This window comes from Myotis daubentonii, chromosome 8 (genome assembly GCF_963259705.1).
Source record: "Myotis daubentonii chromosome 8, mMyoDau2.1, whole genome shotgun sequence".
Taxonomy (NCBI): Eukaryota; Metazoa; Chordata; class Mammalia; order Chiroptera; family Vespertilionidae; genus Myotis; species Myotis daubentonii.
This window is the reverse complement of record NC_081847.1, coordinates 51,684,102-51,705,660: the sequence shown is the minus strand read 5'-3', so window position 1 is coordinate 51,705,660 and position 21,559 is coordinate 51,684,102. Positions and strand designations below refer to the sequence as shown.

The 21,559-nt window shown below is 40.6% G+C and overlaps 1 protein-coding gene across 1 annotated transcript in view; it reads left to right on the top strand.

Annotated features, from left to right (window-relative positions):
- Nucleotides 1-954: 954 nt before the first annotated feature.
- The window catches only part of NETO1 (neuropilin and tolloid like 1), an 85,611-nt gene continuing 65,006 nt past the window's right edge, over nucleotides 955-21,559 (top strand). The window contains 5 exon segments of the mRNA XM_059706367.1: nucleotides 955-1,457; nucleotides 3,406-3,459; nucleotides 3,698-3,801; nucleotides 3,803-3,836; nucleotides 10,368-10,616. Coding sequence (XP_059562350.1) covers nucleotides 1,430-1,457; nucleotides 3,406-3,459; nucleotides 3,698-3,801; nucleotides 3,803-3,836; nucleotides 10,368-10,616 — 469 coding nt within the window. The 5' untranslated portion in view covers nucleotides 955-1,429.

Below are 21,559 nucleotides of genomic sequence, written 5' to 3'. Positions count from 1 at the left end.
TTCCGGGCTGTCTCCCAGGCAACTGCCCCCCCCCCTGCCCCCCAACCCGAGTTTAACTCCCTGCGCGAGAGCGGGTCCCTGTTGGGTGGGTAGGAGGTAATCGGTGTGTGCCTTGGGGGTGTTCAATTCCTGGGGACGGTGGAGGCAGATAGAGAGAAGCCCGAGTCTTTGCATGAACAGTTTGGTGCGGGCGACCTCCGCACCCAGCCAGGAGATAAACCGGGAAACTTTTCCGGCCAACGTGGCGGCCGAGCGCCCCGCCAGCTTTCCCAGCCCAAGACCCGAGTCCGGGTCAAAGCCGTCACCCCCGAGGATGTAAGGGGCGGGAGAGAGAGCGACTGCAACTTCCGACCCTTAAAAAGTGAAAAATGAACCCCCCAAGGGGATTTTCACCTGGCGGCCCCTCCCCCTCGCTCGCCTTTTATCCGGCGCTAGGATCCAGCTGGGATTTGCTGGCTGCCTGCTGGCCCCCTTGGCCCGGGTGGCGAGTGACGGATCCCAGTCTGGTCCTCCTCCCCGCCCCCCTCTTCCCTCCCCCAAGGATCCCTGAGGGTGTGCCGTCCTTGCCGCCGCCCCATTCCGCCATGCACCAGCCCGGGGGGCGCCAGCCGAGCTGCTCCGTTTCACCCCGGCCCGGGGCTGCCTGGAGGGTCGCGCTGCCCACGGCGATGACTAACGCTCCCACTTGGTAACTCTGCCATCTTCCTGCTCCTTCCCCGCCCTCCCTTCCCCGCCCCCTGACACCCCCGGGCCCCTCCGCCACCCTCCAGCCCCCCTCCCTGACGCCCACCACTCTCTCCTCCCGCAAGATCACAGAGCTGGTGCGCAGCCGGCGAGCCGATGACAGACCCTTTCCTCCTGCCTCCAATGCCTCAGCGGAAGATCCCCAAGGGCTGGACAGAGGAGGGCTGCCGGTCGTCCTCCCGGCGGGCGAGGCTGCCCCAACCTGCTGCTCGTGGTGGATGAGACGGGGGACTGAGCACCCCCTCCACCGCCGCCGCCGCTGCCACCACCTTCGCTGCCGTCGGTCCCCGGCCCCCGGCTCCGGGCGCTTCGGGCTCTCCGCCTGCGCCCACCGCCCGTGCCCTCCAGACAGCTGCGGCGGTGGCGATGATGCAAAGGAGGAGGGCGCTGCCGCCGGCGGCGCGGATGGTGGCGAGTGGCGCCCGGGTGTGATGCCAGCGTCATGGTGGGGATGCTGGCTTCGCAGCGGTGACGGCGAGAGCGAGCCAGGGCGGAGGACGCACGGATCCGGATTTTCTGCTGTGTGGGCTCGGCTCTCGTCCTGCCCCTCTCTCGCCCCCCCTTCATTGGGTCCTGGCTTTGCATATTTCACATCTCTCGACTCTGTCCTCTCCCCACCACTGGACGTCTTCCCGTCTCTAAATGGAATTAGTGGAGCTCGGAGCCTCTGGTGTAACGAACAGACATGATCTATGGACGCAGTGTGCTTCACAGTGAGTACCGCTCCCGCCGCGCGGGTCCCTCCCCGGTGGCCGCTGCTCCCGAGAACCCGCAGTCCCCGCGAGTGTGGGGCAGGTGTAAACTTTCTGTATTGCAGCAGAATACCACGGGGCGTGGGGGCAGCGCAATCAGTGGTAGCCGGCTATCAGCGTCCGCCAGGGAAAGCAGCCTTTCTGTGCGCAGGATCATCCGGGGGTGCGGATGGCTAGTAGTTTGGGGATGCGCACGTGCGGCAGCGGCTGGGGAGTGGGCCCCAGGGAAGGCGCAGGAGCAGACAGTTTGCGGGATGGGAGGGAACATTCCTCCTTCTGGGGCTTCAGGAGCTCAGGGGGCCCACATTCCCCCAGTACATAGTTTAGGGCACATCTGAACGCAGCAGTGGAGCGGAGGGCAGAGGACCCTCAACTCTGGCCGGTGGACCGCTAGTGTGGTTTTAGGAGTGTGTGATCTGCGCGCAATGATAGGAGAGAAATTGGAGGAAAATAGCAGCAGAAGTCATCAAGTGAGTAGCAAGATGAGAAACGTGTGCTGGAAATTTCACATTATGAAGCAAGGATTAGAGAGTTAATCCCAGGCCACGCAGTTGAAAGGCCGGTTTGGCTGCTATGTTACCAATAGTACCTGTTCCACAATGTGACTCCATCAAAACAGGAGAAACAGAGTAAACAGAACACCAAACATATGTCTTGATATTGATGGCTGTATACCCGTGTGCTTGTGTGTGTACAGAACCCTGGCAAGTTAAAATAAGGTTTGTTCTATTTAAACACACACGATAACAACAACAGCAAATGTTTTAGAATTGATGAGCCGGCTACAGTACAGTCATATAATTGATGCAATTCTCAAATACTAAAATCAAGGCCCAGACACTTTTTTTCTTGCAGAAATCTTTAAGCATAAGATTTATAAGCTCCTGTAGTGAGTTAGGCGTAGGAAATCGTTGTGAATTCTATCCTCCCTTTCCCAAACTCATGTTAAGTGGAAACATTAGGGAGGTGTACCCCTAATGGAACTTAGAGCTTTTAGTTAATTGAGCAGCAAAATGAAAATAAAGTAGGAGAGGAAAAAGCAGGAATGATGAAGACTAGATTAGTTTAACACATTTTTAGTTTTAGCTTTTGTTGAAATGGTGAGTGAATCAAGAATGATAGATGTGAACAGAAAGTTCAGGTTATAAGGGTCTTTAAGTGACGGATCAGAGTCTCTGAGACTGAAAAGCTGACTCAACAATATGCTTATAAATAATCACCTTTGTGAAATTAATAATCTATCTCTAGAAAATCCTGAATATTAAAACAAAATTATGTTAGAAGAGATGAATTTTATAGCTTAGAGAATGCTGAGGATGGGCTTACTTGGTAGTACAGCACCTTTTTTATAAGGAATGTTTTTATAGTCCTGCTTAATGCTTCCAATCCACCTTAATTTATTTTTCCCTGTTCCCCTCCCCCTTCCACCATAGGAAGGTGTTTATTTCTGAAACACAATAGCATTGGCAGTGTTAGCATCAGTCCTGGGGTCCGATTGCTTCTCACCCTTTCACCTGCTGCCAAGCTCTCTCCCTGTAGAAGAGGCCCTACCACAGCCCCTTATGAAGCACAGCTTTGAAGCAGTGTGGGTCTGATATCCTACTGGAATGGGACATTAGTAGGTTATTAATAATACTGCCTCTGAGTGTTGGAGCAGGCATTTGCCTGAGGGGCTTGGGTCTCTTCCATTCTTAACTGGCATTTACTTCCTGAAGGGATTCCTAACTTTTCCTGATTTGTGCAATTTGAATCAGTGTGTGCAAGTTCTGAGTCAACTTGGAATAGTTAACAACAATAAAATTAATCTGATTTGATATTTTATTGTTAAATTATGTTGTGTTGGTACAGATCTCGATCATTTTGGTGTATATTAATATTATCTCTTTCTAATTTTCCTTTTCTGTTTCAGTTGTAGCAAGTTTAATCATCCTCCATTTGTCTGGGGCAACCAAAAAAGGAACAGGTACGTTTCTTTGGAAAACTGTGGGTGAGAGGCCTCTAATTATTTACATTTCCCCATCTCCCCCATATTCTTAATATTCCAGGATATATGGCCATTTGTTAGTGTTTATAATTGATTGGTTTTCACTAAGACCACATTTAGAAATTAATTTGCTAATGGATATTATAAGAATGTGTTTTCTATTTTTAGCTCTATAGAAATTTGGATGACGGCTCTTTTAAAAAATTTTTTTTTACAGAGAAGCAAGCCACCTCAGAAACACAGAAGTCAGTGCAGTGTGGAACTTGGACAAAACATGCGGAGGGAGGTGTCTTTACCTCTCCCAACTACCCCAGCAAGTACCCCCCCTGACCGAGAATGCATCTACATCATAGAAGGTGAGGAGCATATGGACAGTGTGCATGGACACATTACAGAAATTGGCTTTGGAGCCCCTGCGCATGAATATCTCTCAGTTGATCAAATAACTAAAATCTGGAATTAAGCTAATTATTAAAATCGGTAGTAATGGGTTAAGAACAAGTAAATTCTGAGAATCACAAACACATCAACAACTTAATTGGCATTTGATTTAATTGATTTGGAATTCTAAATTAATAGAATGGATGCAAAGTTGGCCTAATATTACCTAATGTATCACAATTTGGGAAACTAGTATTTTATTAGTTTAACAAGTATGACAAAAACCTGTACATGTGTTATTTTTCTCTTATCTAATATGAAACACACACAAAAAAAACCATGAATGTCAGAAATAAATCTCTAATCACATTTTCCAAACATTAGTCTGAACAGCAGTTGCCTTAGTTTGTACTAACAGGCAACATTATCATACTTTAACACCAAAGTCAAGATTCCAAGTTGTGATGCCTCCTTTCATCATTTTTTCCCCCAGCTGGAAACATAAATAGTGCTGAAAAAGATATTTAATTCTCTTTGAACATTTTATTACCATTACCTGAGTAGATATCTTCATATTCAGTATAATTTTTAGAAATATAGATGAACATTTTGTCTAGTGATTTGTTTTAATATGTGTTAGTAAGTAATAACCCAAAACTTGCAACCTCTTTCCCAACCCTACACAGACAGAGAGACAACAGAGCTTAATGAAAATATATGTATGCTCAGTATTTACTTATACCAGTAAACAAGGGACACATTTATTTGATTTATCTTTTAAAGAAAAAGTCTTTATATTTAACTGATTTCACTTTAGAAATGAGCCTTTTTCTTTCTGTAATTTTTGGGCCACGTCTTTTCTCTCTTCTTGTTGTACTTGAGGTTGAACTTTTAGCAGAGATGCGCCTCTCTATTAGAAGGAGAAAGAATAAGCTGAGAACACTGAGTTCTGGCATGGTTTCTTTCTCTTGTGGTTAATAGAAAAGGAGGTTGAAATATGGAAATTCTGGGTTAAAATTAGTTCTTTTTATTAGGTTAATGTCACATATCTATTATGTAGATATATGTTAGGAACTTTAAAATCACATAATAGATTAAAGCATTTAGTTCTAGGAAGTAGGTATGTTGGTTGTGCCTATTTTACAGATAAGTAAACTGAGGTTTAAATTCATGTAATTTGTGTTTTGAAGCAACAATATTTTAACTCTCAAATTATTAAAAATAATAAAATTAACTAGTTTTCTAATTTAAATAATTAATTCAGAAGCAAATCCTTGCATGTTAATGGGCTTTTATGTTTATCATTATTTAGAATTAAAAAGCATTGCTAACATTTGATTTTAATATCATGCGCATATTTGCATTCATTCCTAGTGACAGGAAGGACAAATCTTAAAGTTGGTAACAAGAATCTCCTGTTACTATTAGTTATATTTCTATAGCCTTTTTGAAATACTTCATACTAGTCATTTTTATTCATACATTTATTTAACAAATCTTTCCTGCAACAACTACCAAGAAACAACCGTTCTTCTAGGTACAGTTTAGAGGGTGCCAAACAACACAGGCATGACCCTTGACTTGTGGAAGTTATTATATGGTCTAGGACTATGCTACTTTCAGGAAAGTTCCCAACTAGCACAGCGTGTGGAATAGGGAAGGAAGAGAAGGCTACAGGGAGGAGGAGATCTTCAGGTTCCTTTTTGAAGAACATGTAGGAGACGATCATTCTCTCTATGGAATGAAGTTGAGGTAAGGTGTGCTCAGGACCCACATGTAGTGTCATTGGCTTCTGCAGTGGGTGAGGACAGGAACCAGCAAGGAAGCTGTCTCAGATACAGGAGAACTTGGGATTCCCCAAGTTTCCCAAAGTTTGAATTATAGACAATGGAGGTACTGCTGAAATAATTTAGAGAATTAAAAAGATGAGATTTTGATGAGATGACTAAAGGAAAAAAATGTTAACTTGAAACTTATTGTGAAAGAACAAGTAAACATGAATCATAGTAAAAGCCTTAACTACAGAAGTGATGTTGGTGATGGATCAAAGGAAGGAATGAGCTGTATTTAGGAAACTGAACCATGAATGACTAGCAATGGGAATGAGAGAATAGGGGACCCCAGGACCATCCTCAAGTTTTTGACTTGGTGACTTCTTAGATGTAATTGTTGTACCAGACAAGGACTATAGGTAGAGAGAGAGAGAGAGAGAGAGAGAGAGAGAGAGAGAGAGAGAGAGAGAAAGAGAGAGAGTGTGTGTGTGTGTGTGTGTGTTTAATATATTTTATTGATTTTTTACACAGAGGAAAGGAGAGAGATAGAGAGTTAGAAACATGGATGAGAGAGAAACATCGATCAGCTGCCTCCTGCACATCTCCTACTGGGGATGTGCCCGCAACCCAGGTACATGCCCTTGACCAGAATCGAACCTGGGACCTTTCAGTTCACAGGTTGATGCTCTATCCACTGAGCCAAACTGGTTTCAGCGAGAGAGTGTGTTTAAAGGAAAAATAATGTGGTCAATTTTGGTGTTTATGAAGATGTCTCATAAGAGATTGGATATATGGATCTTTGAGTGGAGGGTTCTGGGCTGAAAATATATATTTATAGGTCATGAATGTAGAAATTGTTGTTGAGGATATAGAGATTGCTGCTGAAGATACTGAATAAAATTATCAAGAGAGTACTTGGAACACTGTTTTTCAACTCTTTAAAAAATATATAGATTCCTAGGTCTGTCCCCAGAAGTTTTGACTTAATTGGTTTTAGATAAAGCTGCAGGCATCATTATATTACAATAGCTCTCTGTTGGGATGACAGTGGCACCTAGAGCACTGGTCTCCAGGGAGAGGAAAGAAGACATAGAATTTCATAGAACAATGCATAAGAGATAGGCAGAGTAAAGAAAAAGAGAAGTCAGAGGGATGGGCTGGAATTCAGGTATAAGGTCACAGCAGCTGAGTGGACTAAGTTTCAAGAAACAGGAACAGCCAAAAAACCAGCTGCTATATCACAGGGGGGGAAAAATCAGTTCAAAGCAAATGCTCCTACTATGTGAGGTAATTTAGAATCTGTTAGTCATTGCAGGGTGTGTATTCTCATGGACACAGTGGCGGGTGGAGCCAGCTCCAAGTGAATGGAGCCTTGAGGGTATTGATGTCCCCACCATGGAAATTAAGTTTCTTTTTTCCTTTGTCTTCTCTTCTTTTAATGGTGGAAATTGTCATCTTTACTGGTAATTCTGTAAAGGATTGCCTGTTCTGTAGGAAGAGGTAAATTAAAAATACAAGACAAAGAGGGATAAAGAATTGGTCAAGTTTCTTTATTTTATTTTATTTTTCTTTATTGATTAAGGTATTACATATGTGTCCTTATCCCCCCATTGCTTCCCCCACCCATCTCCCCACTCATGCCCTCACCCCTCTGGTGTCTGTGTCCATTGGTTAGGCTTATATGCATGCATACAAGTCCTTTGGCTGATCTCTCCTCCTTACCCCCACACTCCCCTACCTTCCCTCTGAGGTTTAACGGTCTGATAGATGCTTCTCTGTCTCTGGATCTGTTTTTATTCATCAGTTTATGTTGTTCATTATATTCCACAAATGAGTGAGATCATGTGATATTTATCTTTCTCTGACTGGCTTATTTCACTTAGCGTAATGCTCTCCAGTTTTATCCATGCTGTTGCAAATGGTAGAAGATAAGTTGTGCCCAGCCAGCTTGGCTCAGTGGTTGAGTGTTGACCTATGAACCAGGAGGTCATGGTTTGATTCCAGATCTGAGCACCAGCCTGGGCTGCAGGCTTGATCCCCAGTGTGGGGTGTTCGCGAGGCAGCAGCTCAATGATTCCCTCTCATCATTGATGCCTCTATTTCTATCTCCCTCTCCTTCTCCCGTCCTCTCTGAAATCAATAAAATATATTTTTTAAAACAATAAGTTGTAATCAATGCAGGTGGAGTCTCAATCACGGAAGGAAAGGTCCTTTTTATGGATTTCAGGATGTCCTAAAACTCCCTCAAATTGGAGGCAATAGTCTATATAAATGTGTAGTATTTATCATAGTTCTCAACATGTCCAAAGAGGTTAAGACCTCTTGAAAAGGAAGCTATTTCAGATCAAAAATGGCTTATAGGGAGTTTGACTATGAAAGGCAGCTGTGACTTGAGAGATTTGAAAGAAAAGAAAATGGAAATGGAAGTTTATGGAGTTGGATCTAGAGAGTTCCACATGCTTTACATGCACTATAATTGTTAAAATTTTCATCTGCCACAAAACTATATGACACACTTATTTTTTTAAAGTTATGCTACTACTTTCTAAAATTCAGTTAGTGGAATTTCAGATGTGTGTGTGTGTGTGTGTGTAGTTAATTTCAACATTCTGGACCAAAGAAAATGAGTTGTCCATATATGATGTGGTCTACCCAATGCTGCATGATAGCATGTTTCCTGAAGGAACATTGAGAGGTTGAGTCATCCATGTTGGACAGAAATTAAGCAACAATGAAAATGAAGGTACAAATAAATGCATTCATGTTAGATGACCATGTATTTCCTAATAGGGACAATACATGGATTTATGTTGATTGATAAGAGTTTTAGCTAAATTAGCTTCCCCTTTCCATAAACATGTTATTTATTTCTCAAGAAATATTTTAAAGAAATAAAGAAATATCCTTTATTCTGATAGTTTGTTTCCTCATAAAACTGATACTGGATTATCAAGGAAGAGATAAACAGATACGTTCTACTGGCACTTCGATGCTACTACATGAATAGGCCGTTTCTTAAGCATTTGCTTTTTTGTTATTAGACTTCAGGGGGGAAACGTGGTTTTCCAGGTAATTCCTTATAATATTTTCCAATTTGCAGATTTAAAAAAAGCATTGATATTTCCTCAAATCTGTTTTGGTAGATACTATATTTGTTGACCTATGTGATACACATTAGTAGTAGAGAGAACTATTTTTTATTTTACTTGTAAATGTCCAAAGACTCAGAAACAATTTTAGAGGTTAAAAATCATCCACAAAATAGTCTTTTAACATGCATTGACCTTTCTCCAATTAAGCTTCAATTTTATCTTTGGAAAGCATCAAGATTACGTTTTTATTTTATAAGTCTCTAATTTCCAATTCATCATGTATCTCAAGTCTACATAAATTTTTTACATCCATGCATGCAAAGCTTTAATTTTTAAGCCATCAAGGGTGATATTCAATACATATCTAAGAACCAGTGTGGTGTGAACAGCAGTCATTCAGAATGATTTCTGGTCACGTGAGGAGCAGGCCTGGCTGAGCCAGGAGTTAACTTTCGAGTGTCTGGAGGGGCTTGGTCCCTGAAGAGGGCCAAGTGGCTGAGAAGCACTCAGAGGACTCACGCCAACAGCTGTTTACAAACTAAGAAAGATGTGTGTGGCTATTTCAACAACTGTTCTGGCTGTTCTGGGGTATCTTGGCTGAGTATCAGTCGAGAATGCCTGCATTTGGAATTGTGTGGACGTCACAAGGGAAGAATAAAAGGGAACTAGTAAATGCACCCACTTGGAGGTTTCTAGAGCTGCCCTAGAAGCCTGTTCACTATGCCTTAGAGAGCTGTAAACACATTTATGAAGATTAGAAGCTCATGTACAAATCACCAACAAAGATTTTTTTGAGAAGTCCTCACTGACAAGCACTGTGTCGAGTGCTGGAAAAAGGTCAATAGATATGGTCTTGTCTTTAGTGAGTAGGTTTAGAGAGATTTCCTTTAAACAAGATTTGCCTGTATAAACGGGAGTTAACAAATTGGAGGTATTTAAATACTCAAGAAAGTGGGGAAATACATTAAAGCCCACAGAGTGTGTTATCTCAAAAAAAAAGGCTTGGCTGAAGAGAACTGAGCTTGGGTTGCACACAAAGTAAGGAGACACTAGAAGTGTGGGCTGGAGAGTAACCTTAAGGATCCTATGTCTTGTTTTGATCAGTTTACTGGAAATGTTAAGAAGGTTACTGAGTAAGTTTGAACCTGAGTGATAAGGTAAGATTTGTATTCAAAGAAAGATTGTTCTTCATGGCCTTGTACACTCATGTGGATATTATCAGGGCCATCTGATTGGAACTATTTGAATTGTTGTATAACTCTGTGCCACACCACCTCAAGTGGCATCTGACCTTAAATCTGGGTAGTGCAGAAAATATGGAAAACGTGACAGAAATCATTCTTTCGAAATCTGAGTTAGCAGCCTTTCACAAAAATACTATGATATTTTTTACTTCTGTGTTGGACATTAAAATGGTCATTTGATAGCAGTATAATATTTTGTGTGATGTCTAAGGATAATCTCTTAGACTTCTTTATGGAACTATTACTTTCAAAGCTAAGGATAGCATGCTGGCTTTGTCTTTCCAAGTGTCTCATGCTCAAAGTTTGATAGATGTGCAGACAAAATCTGAAGTAGAATCAGAAAAATCAAATTAAAGGTTTCAGAGGGGCCTTCTAGATATAATTTTTCTATTTTTCAGCGGCCCCAAGACAGTGCATTGAACTTTATTTTGATGAAAAGTACTCTATTGAACCATCTTGGGAGTGCAAATTTGATCATATTGAAGTTCGAGATGGACCTTTTGGGTTTTCTCCAATAATTGGACGTTTTTGTGGAAAACAAAATCCACCTACAATAAAATCCAGTGGAAGATTTCTGTGGATTAAATTTTTTGCTGATGGCGAGCTGGAATCTATGGGATTTTCAGCTCGGTACAATTTCACACCTGGTAAGTAAAATCTTTTTTCCTTATATCTTTTTCTTTCTTAGTTAAATATCTTCCTAGTACAAGAACTTTTGTAAGATAACTTTATAATTTTTCAAGGAATTTTGCAGTTTTATTTAAAATCAAACCTATAATGTTCTCTCTTTTCATTTTATAAATTCTGAAAGGAAAATAAGTGTTCCTTAATCCTACATCAGAAAAAGTGCAGTGTGATTCAGGGGTCTGGATGGACATCAGCAACATTTTATTAAATGGACTTCCATTATGCTGAAATGTGTAATTTCAGAGACAATCTGTAATAAGGAAACTAATTACACATTAAATCCCAATAAACTCGAAAAGGCAATTGTAGTATTGTAAAATGTATCCATCAAAACGATCACTGGAGAATTTGAATAAAAATTCATTTGTTCTGAAAACTATAATTTTTAAAGCAAATGGATCTTAGTATAAAGCAGTCTAATCTCTTTATAGAAATGCAAATCCCTAAGTGTTGGGATGAAAGGAAAACTGAGACCCAGGGCAGCCAAATGTTCATTTACAAGGCCTGGCAGTCATTATCTGTAATTATGTAATTGTGAATTTTATGTCAATTCTCCTTTTAACCTGCTAATGTTAAAAAGGCTCTGTGATGTTGACTGGCTCACTTTATGATGAGTTATCATTTAGTACAAGAAAAAACTGGTAATCACATTTTTAAACTTCAAGAATATCAGGCTAAAGCAACTTGAGATTTGATGAACAGAAGGTATTTCTTTTAATAGAAAAATAGATCAAATTACATGAAGCACATTATTTATATATAATTGCATTATTTTTTCAGTTAATACATATTATTTTACCTAGGTTATAACAGACAATAGATGAAATTAGAATATATGTAAACTTTGTTACAGATTCTGTTCTATATTATATCAGAACGGGGCTTGGATGCTCAGTTCAAGCACTAAAATTTTAAAAATAATATAAAATTAATGATGACTTTCACTATGATAGTATAACTTATGTTAAATAAGTCAGATATTACCTGTACCATGTATATTTACCTTAAACATTAGGAGTATTTTCATAAGATCACTAGGAGATTGTGGCTTTAATTATGTTTTGCTAATATCATATCATTTACAGAAATCATGGCTATTTTATATGTGGCACTCAAATTATTTTGATGTATTCCAAAGAGGTCCAGAGATTCAGATGATTTCATTCATGCTAGAGTTGTAAATGGAATTATACATTTCCTTAACTGGTCATTTTGAGTGTAACCAGGGCCTAACGATAGCTGTGTATGGTATGATGGCTTTTACCAGTTATATTTTAACCCTGGAATCAGTGGTCCTGGGAATAATGTCAAGGATTTAAAATTGTGGTTTCACAAAGAAGGGAGGCTCAATTCACATAGTCTATCAACATAAGCAACGCAGCCTACCTTTCTGGCTCTCCTGGAGACGCCCACGAAGGGCGCAGCTCAGCCACCTCCCTAGGTTGAGAGCAGCCACGTGGATCCCAGGGTATCGTTCTTCACTCCTTGTTACTTTAGAGGTGCTTCATTTCATCTAGAGAAGGAAATTTCATTACCAGGAACAACAGAATCAGGAGGGAACATGACGAATGGGTTCGTGAAATTAAGGATGCATTAAGGATTGGCCTAGGCTTGATTTTCACTCTCATATACGGAAGCAGACACTGGGCCTATGAGACAAGAGGGGGACTGTCAGGAGGAGGTTTGTAAAACCTCCATGGCAGTGGAAGTTGATGGTCTACAGGCCCAGGCCATTGCCTCATGGCACAATAATCCGCGGTGCATTCCATAAAGAGGCAGTATTGAGGAAGCCAATTAGTTAATGAAACAGGGAGGGGCCAGGGATGGATGATAATTGAGACAGCATTTAGGGAATAGGGAGTCAGGCAGGTTTGGTTTAATCTGGCTTAATTTTCTCTTGGTGGTAGGTAGGCTTGAAGTAGGGATTGGGGAAGCTGACAGGGAAGATCTTAAAGTCAACTTCATGAAATTGTAAGGCATGGATGACATCACTGGGGCACCTGAGTGGCCCCGCACTCTGGAGGGGAGGGGCTGTGTGTTGGTCACCTGGAGGCCTGACACCAGCCTGGCTGTGAGGCTTGGAACCAGTTCTGGCTTCCTGTCCTGCCTCTTTTGTTTCTTGCTTGCTATAAAATTTGCACCTAATCCTTAACATTCTATGCCTCAGTGTTTTTATTTTTAAAGTCAGGGTAATATCAACCACCTCATAGTATTAGTTTGAAGACAAATTGTCAACCAATAGGTATTGATGAATTTATTCACTTCCTATAAGATCTCAACCATTATAGTTATTCATTTCATTAATTTGATCACATGTTCTTTAAAAGCAAAGGAGTTTTGGTAGAGATTATTAAGAGAACAAGTGTCCCCTGATATGCAAAACTAATTATCTATATGATGTCACTCTTTCTTAAGTTTATTTAATTGGGTCTAGGCCTCCCCGTGGGGGTTATAGTTATTTCTGATGGCAGTCATAAAATATGTCAAAGCAGAAATAGCTGTGGGAATGCCAGGTGGTTTTCTTAATTTTATTAATTTACTAGAGTCTCAATCTGGACCCTAACCTTATAGTCTCATGATGTCAGCACACTGAGAATACTCCCACCACAGGGATGAATCACATTAACCAAGCTAATGAGACTGACTATATGCTTATACATATATTCACATATACACATACACATACATGTACACACCTATAAACATTAAGAATTCTCAGAATCACAAGGCTCAGTTTTCCGTATGAGCAAACACACGTTATAATCAGAAGGTTGATGGTGCATGTGGAATCCAATTGAGGCGTAGATGACACGCTTATTTAGTAGCGTCCAGCCACAATGCTTGATGCATCTCCATAATGTGTGTCATTTTTGTCAATGGTGCTTTGTGTCTCACTCTGCATGGGTTGGTTCCCCTGTCCAGTCTTCAGTGTTTATCTTGCCTATCCAGGGCACTAATTTGTATCAGCCCTCATCGCAAAAGTTGTTTCTGATTCTTAATATCTTAATAAAGTCAAAGAAAGTCTCTTTGACTTTCCTCTCTACTCAACTTAAAAAACACACAATATCCTTCCATCTCTGGCTCCTGGATTGCTTCAATGGGAAGTAGCCAACTGGGTGTGGAGGGTAGGAGGGCAGAGCCAGCGAGGATGCCATGGAAACACTCTTCCAGAGGCTCTTCCTGTATCTCCTGACTCATTCCAATGATTCCCCATTTATTTCAGGAATTGTGGTGGTTTTTGGATAGAGTCATTACCGGGGTCCACAGTGCAGTGATGAATCATCTAGGACTACTGAAGGATAGTGAGATTGCGCGATGGTCAGAAGTCAGCTGGTAGATCCTGGGGTGTGCAGAACTAAAGGACTAGGGAGAGCTTTAAGGAAGGGTCCAGGGGCCCAGAGCCTTGGCAGGAGGCTCTGGGGTGAACGTGTAGGAAAAAGCTTTCTTCTTCCTGTGTAGACAGAGTTGTGTTGTGATGTCTCCTCAACAGTACACTCTCCCACTCCTGAGAACAGACATGAATTCAGGATTACTGAAAATGTTAGAAGTTACATCCTGGAAAATTTGATAACCCACCGGTAATTAAATAAGAAAACATATAAAAGTGCTCACAGTAATAGAATACAGTTGTTTTCTCATCTTTTTGTTGAAAGTATTGCAGATGTCCCTCCCCTCCCACCCCTTTTACCCACAGCCACCCCTTCCACACCTTCCCCACACCATTGTTTGTGTCCATGGGCTATGCATATATGCATATAAGTTCCCGTTAATCACTCTCCACCCCCCGCCCCTTCCTTCTGAGATTCATCAGTCTTTCCCATACTTCTACGTCTCTGGATCTATTTTGTTCATCAGTTTATTTTGTTCATTAGATTCCACATATGAGTGAATCATTTAATACTTATCTTTGACTGACTTATTTCACTTAGCATAATACTCTCCAGATCCCTCCATGCTGTCTCAAAGAGTAAGAGATCCATTTTACTTTGCATCTCTCTGATGATTAGTGAGTGACCTTGAACATTTTTGCATATGTCTCTTAGCCATCTGTATGTCTACTTGGGAGAAGTGTCTATTTAGGTCCTTTGCCCTTTTTTTTATTGGATTGTTTGTCTTCCTGTTGTTAACTTGTTTGAAGGGACTAAGATAGAGGTAGATTGAAAATTTATCTGCATGATCAATAATGCTTTAATTTTTGAAAAAAGAGACCATAAATTTGGTATTACTTGTGTAAATAAAATTATTTAGGATAAAAAATAATATAGTAGATAATTTTATTTTTTAATATAGATTTTTATTAATTTCAGAGAGGAAGGGAGAGGGAGAGAGAGATAAAAACATCAACGATGAGAGATAATCATTGATCAGCTGCCTCCTGCATACCCCCTACTGGGGATTGAGCCAGTAGGGCAAGTGGGCAAGTGCCCTGACTGGGAATTGAACCCTGACCTTCTAGTTCTTAGGTTGATGCTCAACCACTGAGCCACGCTTGTCAGTGTATGTAATTTTAAGTGAATTTTTAGATGGTGAATACCGTTTCTCCATAGTCCACAGTTCTTTTGTTTTGTTTTTTACTGAAAGAACAACTTTGAGTTTCCCCTCTAGCCAGCTGCTTCCAAACCTCATTTTTTTTCCAATAGAAAATATAAACTACTGAGAAAACATGAAGCAGTAGCTCCCTACCCACCCTCAGTCCAGTGGCTATTACCAGGGACTTTGTTCAATATTAAAGAAAAACATCTGGGATGCTGTCCACTCAGGGGGAGAGTAACCCTTTCAATCACTTTAGAAACACATATCATTTGTTCAACTTGTTTTCTACTCCCTAATAGAGAGATTTTTTTTTTTTTTTTTTTTTTTTTGCCATGTACAGATATAGCACTGATGTTTCTGGAGTCTTCCTTTTTGGATGATATGTCTTCTGAACTAGTTTTAGGAAACAGTTATAACACCCTTATTGGAGAAATTTAGTGTAAGGATTATGCCTCAAAGCACCCAATAGGTGAGGTTGAGTTAGGTCTTGGCATGGAAATGAGTGGAGTTGTTAAATTAGTTAAATTTCTGATGCTACTTTGTACTTAAATAGCACCTTTCATCTGAGGAGCTCAAAGTGTTTGGGGAACATTCTGCGCAGTCCCAGCCTCCTCCAAACTCCGCCTGACGGACTTCAAAGCAACGGCGAGAGCACACTGCCGTGCGATGTTTCAAACTGAGAGTCACAAAGATTTCAGTGCATATGAAATAAAATCCATCATTTAGGTAAAATAGGGTCATGGATTTGACGCGACTGTAATTATCCAATGCAATCCTTTTCCTTTTGATCTAAAATGTAAATGCATGTGTGTTAACCATGCTGAAAGTTCCTAAATGTTCTTGTCTAGATAATCAGAGTTTTGATATATGCTCTGGTAAATAAGAAAGAATATGCATACATCTGTATTTCAACAAATGAAGTTTCATTTGGATTTTGCTCTAAAGATGAAAGAATAAAAGGTTTGAGAGGCTAAGGTTAAAAAGACTTTATTTGCTTTTCATATAGAAATATAATATTGAAGAAATTTGGATCAGATAGTTTGTTGTCCTTCTATTATATTTACACTACTGACCCAAAATATTTTAATTTCAGCTCCAGCATCGGCTGACAAAAGGAAAATGTATGAGGCAAAGTCACATGTCTTCTTGAGGAAATTTTCCAAGAAATAAAGTTAAAACATTGAGTCATGGAGGGACAAATTTATCAATGTCTAATAGGAACCACGTGAGGGCAATTTCATCGATCCCTTACTCTCATTCCGCCAGCCCTTGACTTGGCTGATCTAATGTATCCAATAGAGAGTTCAGGAAGAAAAAAGAGGGAGCGAGGGGGAGAGAGAGAAAGAGAGAGAGAGAAAGAAAGAGAGAGAGAGAGAGAGAATGCTGTTGGTCTAGGTGGGTGTTCAGGAGAGATGAGATGCTGAGAGTGGGAGAGAAAATTTCCAGGATTAGCTCCCATCTGTGCAGAGAATATTGAAAGCAGTAGCAAAGGGGAAGGAAGATTTTTAAGAAGTTTCCTGCACAGAAAGAATGCCTTCCTCATCTGTGTCCTGCAGAGGTGGAGACATGTTTTGATGTGTTTCTATTTATTTAGTGGTTAATTGCTGGACTGCACGTTTTTTAATATGGTGTATCTGGGGCTAGATCACAGAGAGTCTCGGGTGTATTTCCACTGTAGATGCATATTTTCTTTAGAGCGGAAAGAGACCTTGGAGTTCATCTCCTTCAACCTGTTCACTTTAAAGATAAAGAAATCACAGGTCTAGAGAAGACGAGTAGCCTGGATTCGTGAACGCTGTGTAGATGTTAAGCTACTCCCTGTGCATCAGTTATGTAACCACTGTGCTGATTTGCCTTCTAGAAAGGGTAGAAATCACGACTTTAATTACATCACATATTGCAAGTACTGTTGGTATAGTTACATTAAGAAGTTTAATTAAGGGATAATACTATATCACCTACATTTTATCATTCACTGGTGTATGAATTTAAAATGTCACCTATTCCATGTTGTCTGAAATGTCTCTCAATTCACATAGACCAATCTCCCCTCTCTCCACCTCTAATGTAAAATTCTGCCTTTGCAGTCCCACTGAGCCTTCATGAACTGTGACTCATTTCCTGTACTTCTCAAATTTCTGCTGTTACTGACATGGCCAATTGTGCATCATGGTCTCATGACTTGAAACCATGCTAAACACTTAAAGGGAAACAATCATTTCTTCCTCCTAGACCCCTCACAATTTCACACAACTCTATGACTTTTTTCTGTGGTGTTAGTTGCTTCCAGTCACCAACACCATCCCTCTCTCTGGCTCTGCTGTACAGTTGTGTGCATTAAGGACTCTCAGTGGAAGGGGAGAGAAGGGCTGATCCCACTCTCATTCAGAAACCTTGGAACAAATCATATTTGTATCTACAGCCAGAACTGAGTCCTGTTTACTAAATTGCATGGTGTCTTATGAACTAGCCAAGGTCATGCTTCAGTCAATCATAGCATCACCTCTGCACCCAATTACACAGTAGTCCCCATATCAAAGGACCAGAATCCACTCTTCACATAAATTATTCAAAAGAGAAATAATGCCTATGCTCTACCTTCATTTTTCATTCACTTGTTTATTTCTGTCATTATTCGTTGTCTTGGTAAATCTTTTAGGAAACTCTGAGGTTTAACTTATTGTATATTCAAGAAGTATGCTTTTCAAACTATGCTTTTTGAACTGTAAATATCCTATATATTTTGCCTAAGAAAATATTATCTGGCCTTTTCATTTTTTAGAACATTTTTCTTTCATAGAAATTTACAGATAGCTTGAGGCTTATTATTATTTTATTTATGTGCAAAATAAATCAAGGAATTATTAGGAAAACTACCCACATGGTTATTTCCTTGACTGAAAATGTTTTCCTGTTTTAGAATTTGTATGCCATTATAGCTATGTAACTATTCTTATAAGAATGCACAGAATAACTTAATTTCCACAAGGGTGTATTTGCTGCTTACATTTATTCAACAAATGTTTATTGATCTACTAGGCTAACGCTGCAGAAATACAGTATGTAAAAGACCCCACCTTCCCTACAATGACTTCATAGACTATAAGAAGAGAGAAACTAGGTATAGTAGACACCACCAACAAAAATATGTCTATGACCTGGAATTTGAACGTATTAGGTTACATGGCAATGGGAAATTAAGACAGTAGTTGGGTTAAGGATGCCAATCAGCTGACTTTAGCATAGGGAGATCAATTTGGATTATCTGGGAGGGCCCAATATAACCACAAAAGTCCTTCAGTGTGCAAAGGAAGGACAGAAAGTCAGAGTCAGAGTATGTGATCTCAGAAAGATTCCAATGACTATTTCTAGCTCTGAAGGTGGAGGAAGAGTCCACAAGCCAAGGAATGTGGGGAGCCAGTAGACACTTGAAAAGGCAAGGAATAGGTTTTCATCTAGAGCCTCCAGAGGGGAACACAGCCTTACCAACATATTGATTTTAACCCAGTGGGACCCATTTTAGATATCTGACATCAGAACTATAAGATTAAAAAAATCCGCATTGTTTAAATCCACTAAGTTCATAGTAATTTGTTATAGCAGCAATAGGAGACAAATACAGATTTTGGTACCTGGAAGTGGAATTTTCCATCTGAATTTCAAAATTTCTTCAGACCTGTAGGTTTATTTTTTCTTTTACTTTCTCCTTTTTTTTGTACAGAAATATCTGTAAATGTTAGTATTCTATGCCTTCCCATCATCTTGTTTTGGGAACAGCTAAGATATTTCTTGAATTAGCTTCATAGGTAGAGAGAACTTGGCCTTCAGAATGTATTATCCCCAATGCCTCATCAGTACCTGATTTAGATACTGTAGACATTGAGATATGGGACTGGTGAGCTGATGGCATTTGGACTTTGAGTTGATGCTGAAATAGGTTGAGGCTTTTGGGAACCTGGAATGGAGTGACTGTATTTTGCTTGTTGGAGGGACTTGAATCTCTATGGGCCCCAGGTTGAACTGTGGTGGGAAGAAAAGTGATCCATGCAGATGTCTCCATCTGAAAGTCTGGAACCTGTGCATATGTTGTGTTATATGGCAAAGGAAAAGGAAGACTGTGGGTTGAATTAAGATTGCTGATCAGCTGACCCTAAGCTACAGAGTTTATTCTGGATGATCAAGGTGTGCTCAATGGTATTACGAGGCTCTTTTAATATGGAAGATGCAGGCAGAAGACTCAGTGTCAGAATGGTGCACTAAGAGAAAGACTCAAATGGTCACTGTTGCCTTTGAAGATGGAAGGGGCCCAGGAGCCAAGGAATGTGGACAGCCTCTAAGTTAGAAAAACCAAGAGATGGATTCTCACCTAGAGCCTCCAAAAAAGAAATAAAATCCTAACAAACCTTGATGTTAACTCAGATCCAAATGCACGATACCCAGTACACTTAGCTGGACTTTCCTAAACGTAAATTAATACTCTATCTCTATCATCTCTCCCTCTCTCTCTCTCTCCATATACTAGAGGTGTGGTGCATGAAATTTGTGCACTCAGGGGGGTCCCTCAGCCCAGCTTACGCCCTCTCACAGTCTGGGAGCCCTCAGGGGATGTCTGAATGACAGCTTAGGCCCACTCCCCACAGGCCTAAGCCAGCAGTCGGACATCCTTAGTGCTGCTGAGGAGGGGCGAGAGGCTCCCACGACTGTTGCTGCACTTGCCAGCTGTGAACCCGGCTTCTGGCTGAGTGGTGCTCCCCCTGTGGGAGCACACTGACCACCAGGGGACAGCTCCTGTGTTGAGTGTCTGCCCGCTGGTGGTCAGTGCATGTCGTAGTGACCAGTTGTTCCACCGTTCGATCTATTTGCATATTAGCCTTTTATTATATAGGATGTGTGTGTGTGTGTGTGTGTGTGTGTGTAAAATTTGGTTTTATTTGAACATTATCTTTATGCATAAATATGTCCACAACCACAACAAAATAACAACTTGCTATTCTTTCCAAAGATGTGCATGGGGTGGTGGTATTTTTGTTTGTGGCAACAATAGCTATTTGTAGAACCTGGCATTCTTTAAGCCTCTCCCTCTTCATGGCATATTTGCCTGATGCCTTTGTTTCCAAAGAGCTCTGCTGTGGGTTCTTGCTTGCTCAGTTGGCTAGCTTCCCACCATTCCATAGCTATGCTGACTTGCTTGAAATTCTGCTTCAGTACATCCTTATGGCATTTTCCCTCTCCGAATACTTTCAGACACTTCACTTTGACTAGACAACCACGAGAATCACAGAGTGATTATAATGTAACAGGACTCTTCACAATCAGCAGGGCAGTTACCCACAAAAGACTTAAACTTGACTTGTTTCAGCAGGAGAATATATTAGTCATAAATATGTCACTTCTATTTTGTTCCCTATCGATCATAGCCCGAATCAGAAGACTTCTATTCCCTGGAAACTTTTCTTCTGAAATTTTCACTTCAAAGCCCCAAGGAGTTTCGCTGAGTGATTCAGAGAGAAATCAATTCTACCTTAAAACATCCCCAGACTCTATTATGCTTGCTGGTGCCCTCGGAAAGGAAAGTGCATTTCCTTTAGGAGATCTAGGGGCAGACAGAGGAGAATTTGTAGAATGGTCAGTGCTGTGCTGATGAACTAGCAAAGGGTTGTCATGGCAATGATAAGTGAAGTCTGAAATAGAGGGTTTCCAAGGACTTAAAATGAATCATACTGGTAGAGAGACCTGCTGGTGTAGATAATTAGTTAACTGGTAACATTACGTCTAGCTTTTTGCACATGTATATTACTTTCTCTTAATAATCATTTTTGTTGAATTTATTGGAGTGACATTGGTTAATAAAATTACATAGGCTTCAGGGGTACAATTCTATAGTACATCATCTGTATATTGTATTATGTGTTCACTACCCCAAATCAAGTCTCCTTCCAGCCCCATTTATCCCTCCTTTTCCTCCTACTACCTCATTTTGAAATAATATTTGTATCCAATTCCAAAGAAAGATCATTTAAAATATATACAACCATACTTATTTTTCTTTTAACTACTTTTCCTTTTATATACTAGTAATTTCCATTTTGTCCATTCTGTTCATTATCCTCTTGGATTCTTGCTGTTTTCTGCCTGCCACCCATCCCTTCCTAGCTCCTTTCACTCACTGAAGCAAGGGTTGTGTATCTCATTCCTTGATTACTCTCAGGCTGTGTGCCTCTACCACCTGCCACTCACTACTTCTCCAGGCTGCTGAATCTCCAGGCTCTACATTGCACCTGTTGACTCTGACAGCCTCTGTTTTTGTTTCTTACATTCTTCCATTTTCCAGAAAAAAATCCAGATACTTTTTTCATCTGAACTATTTGTG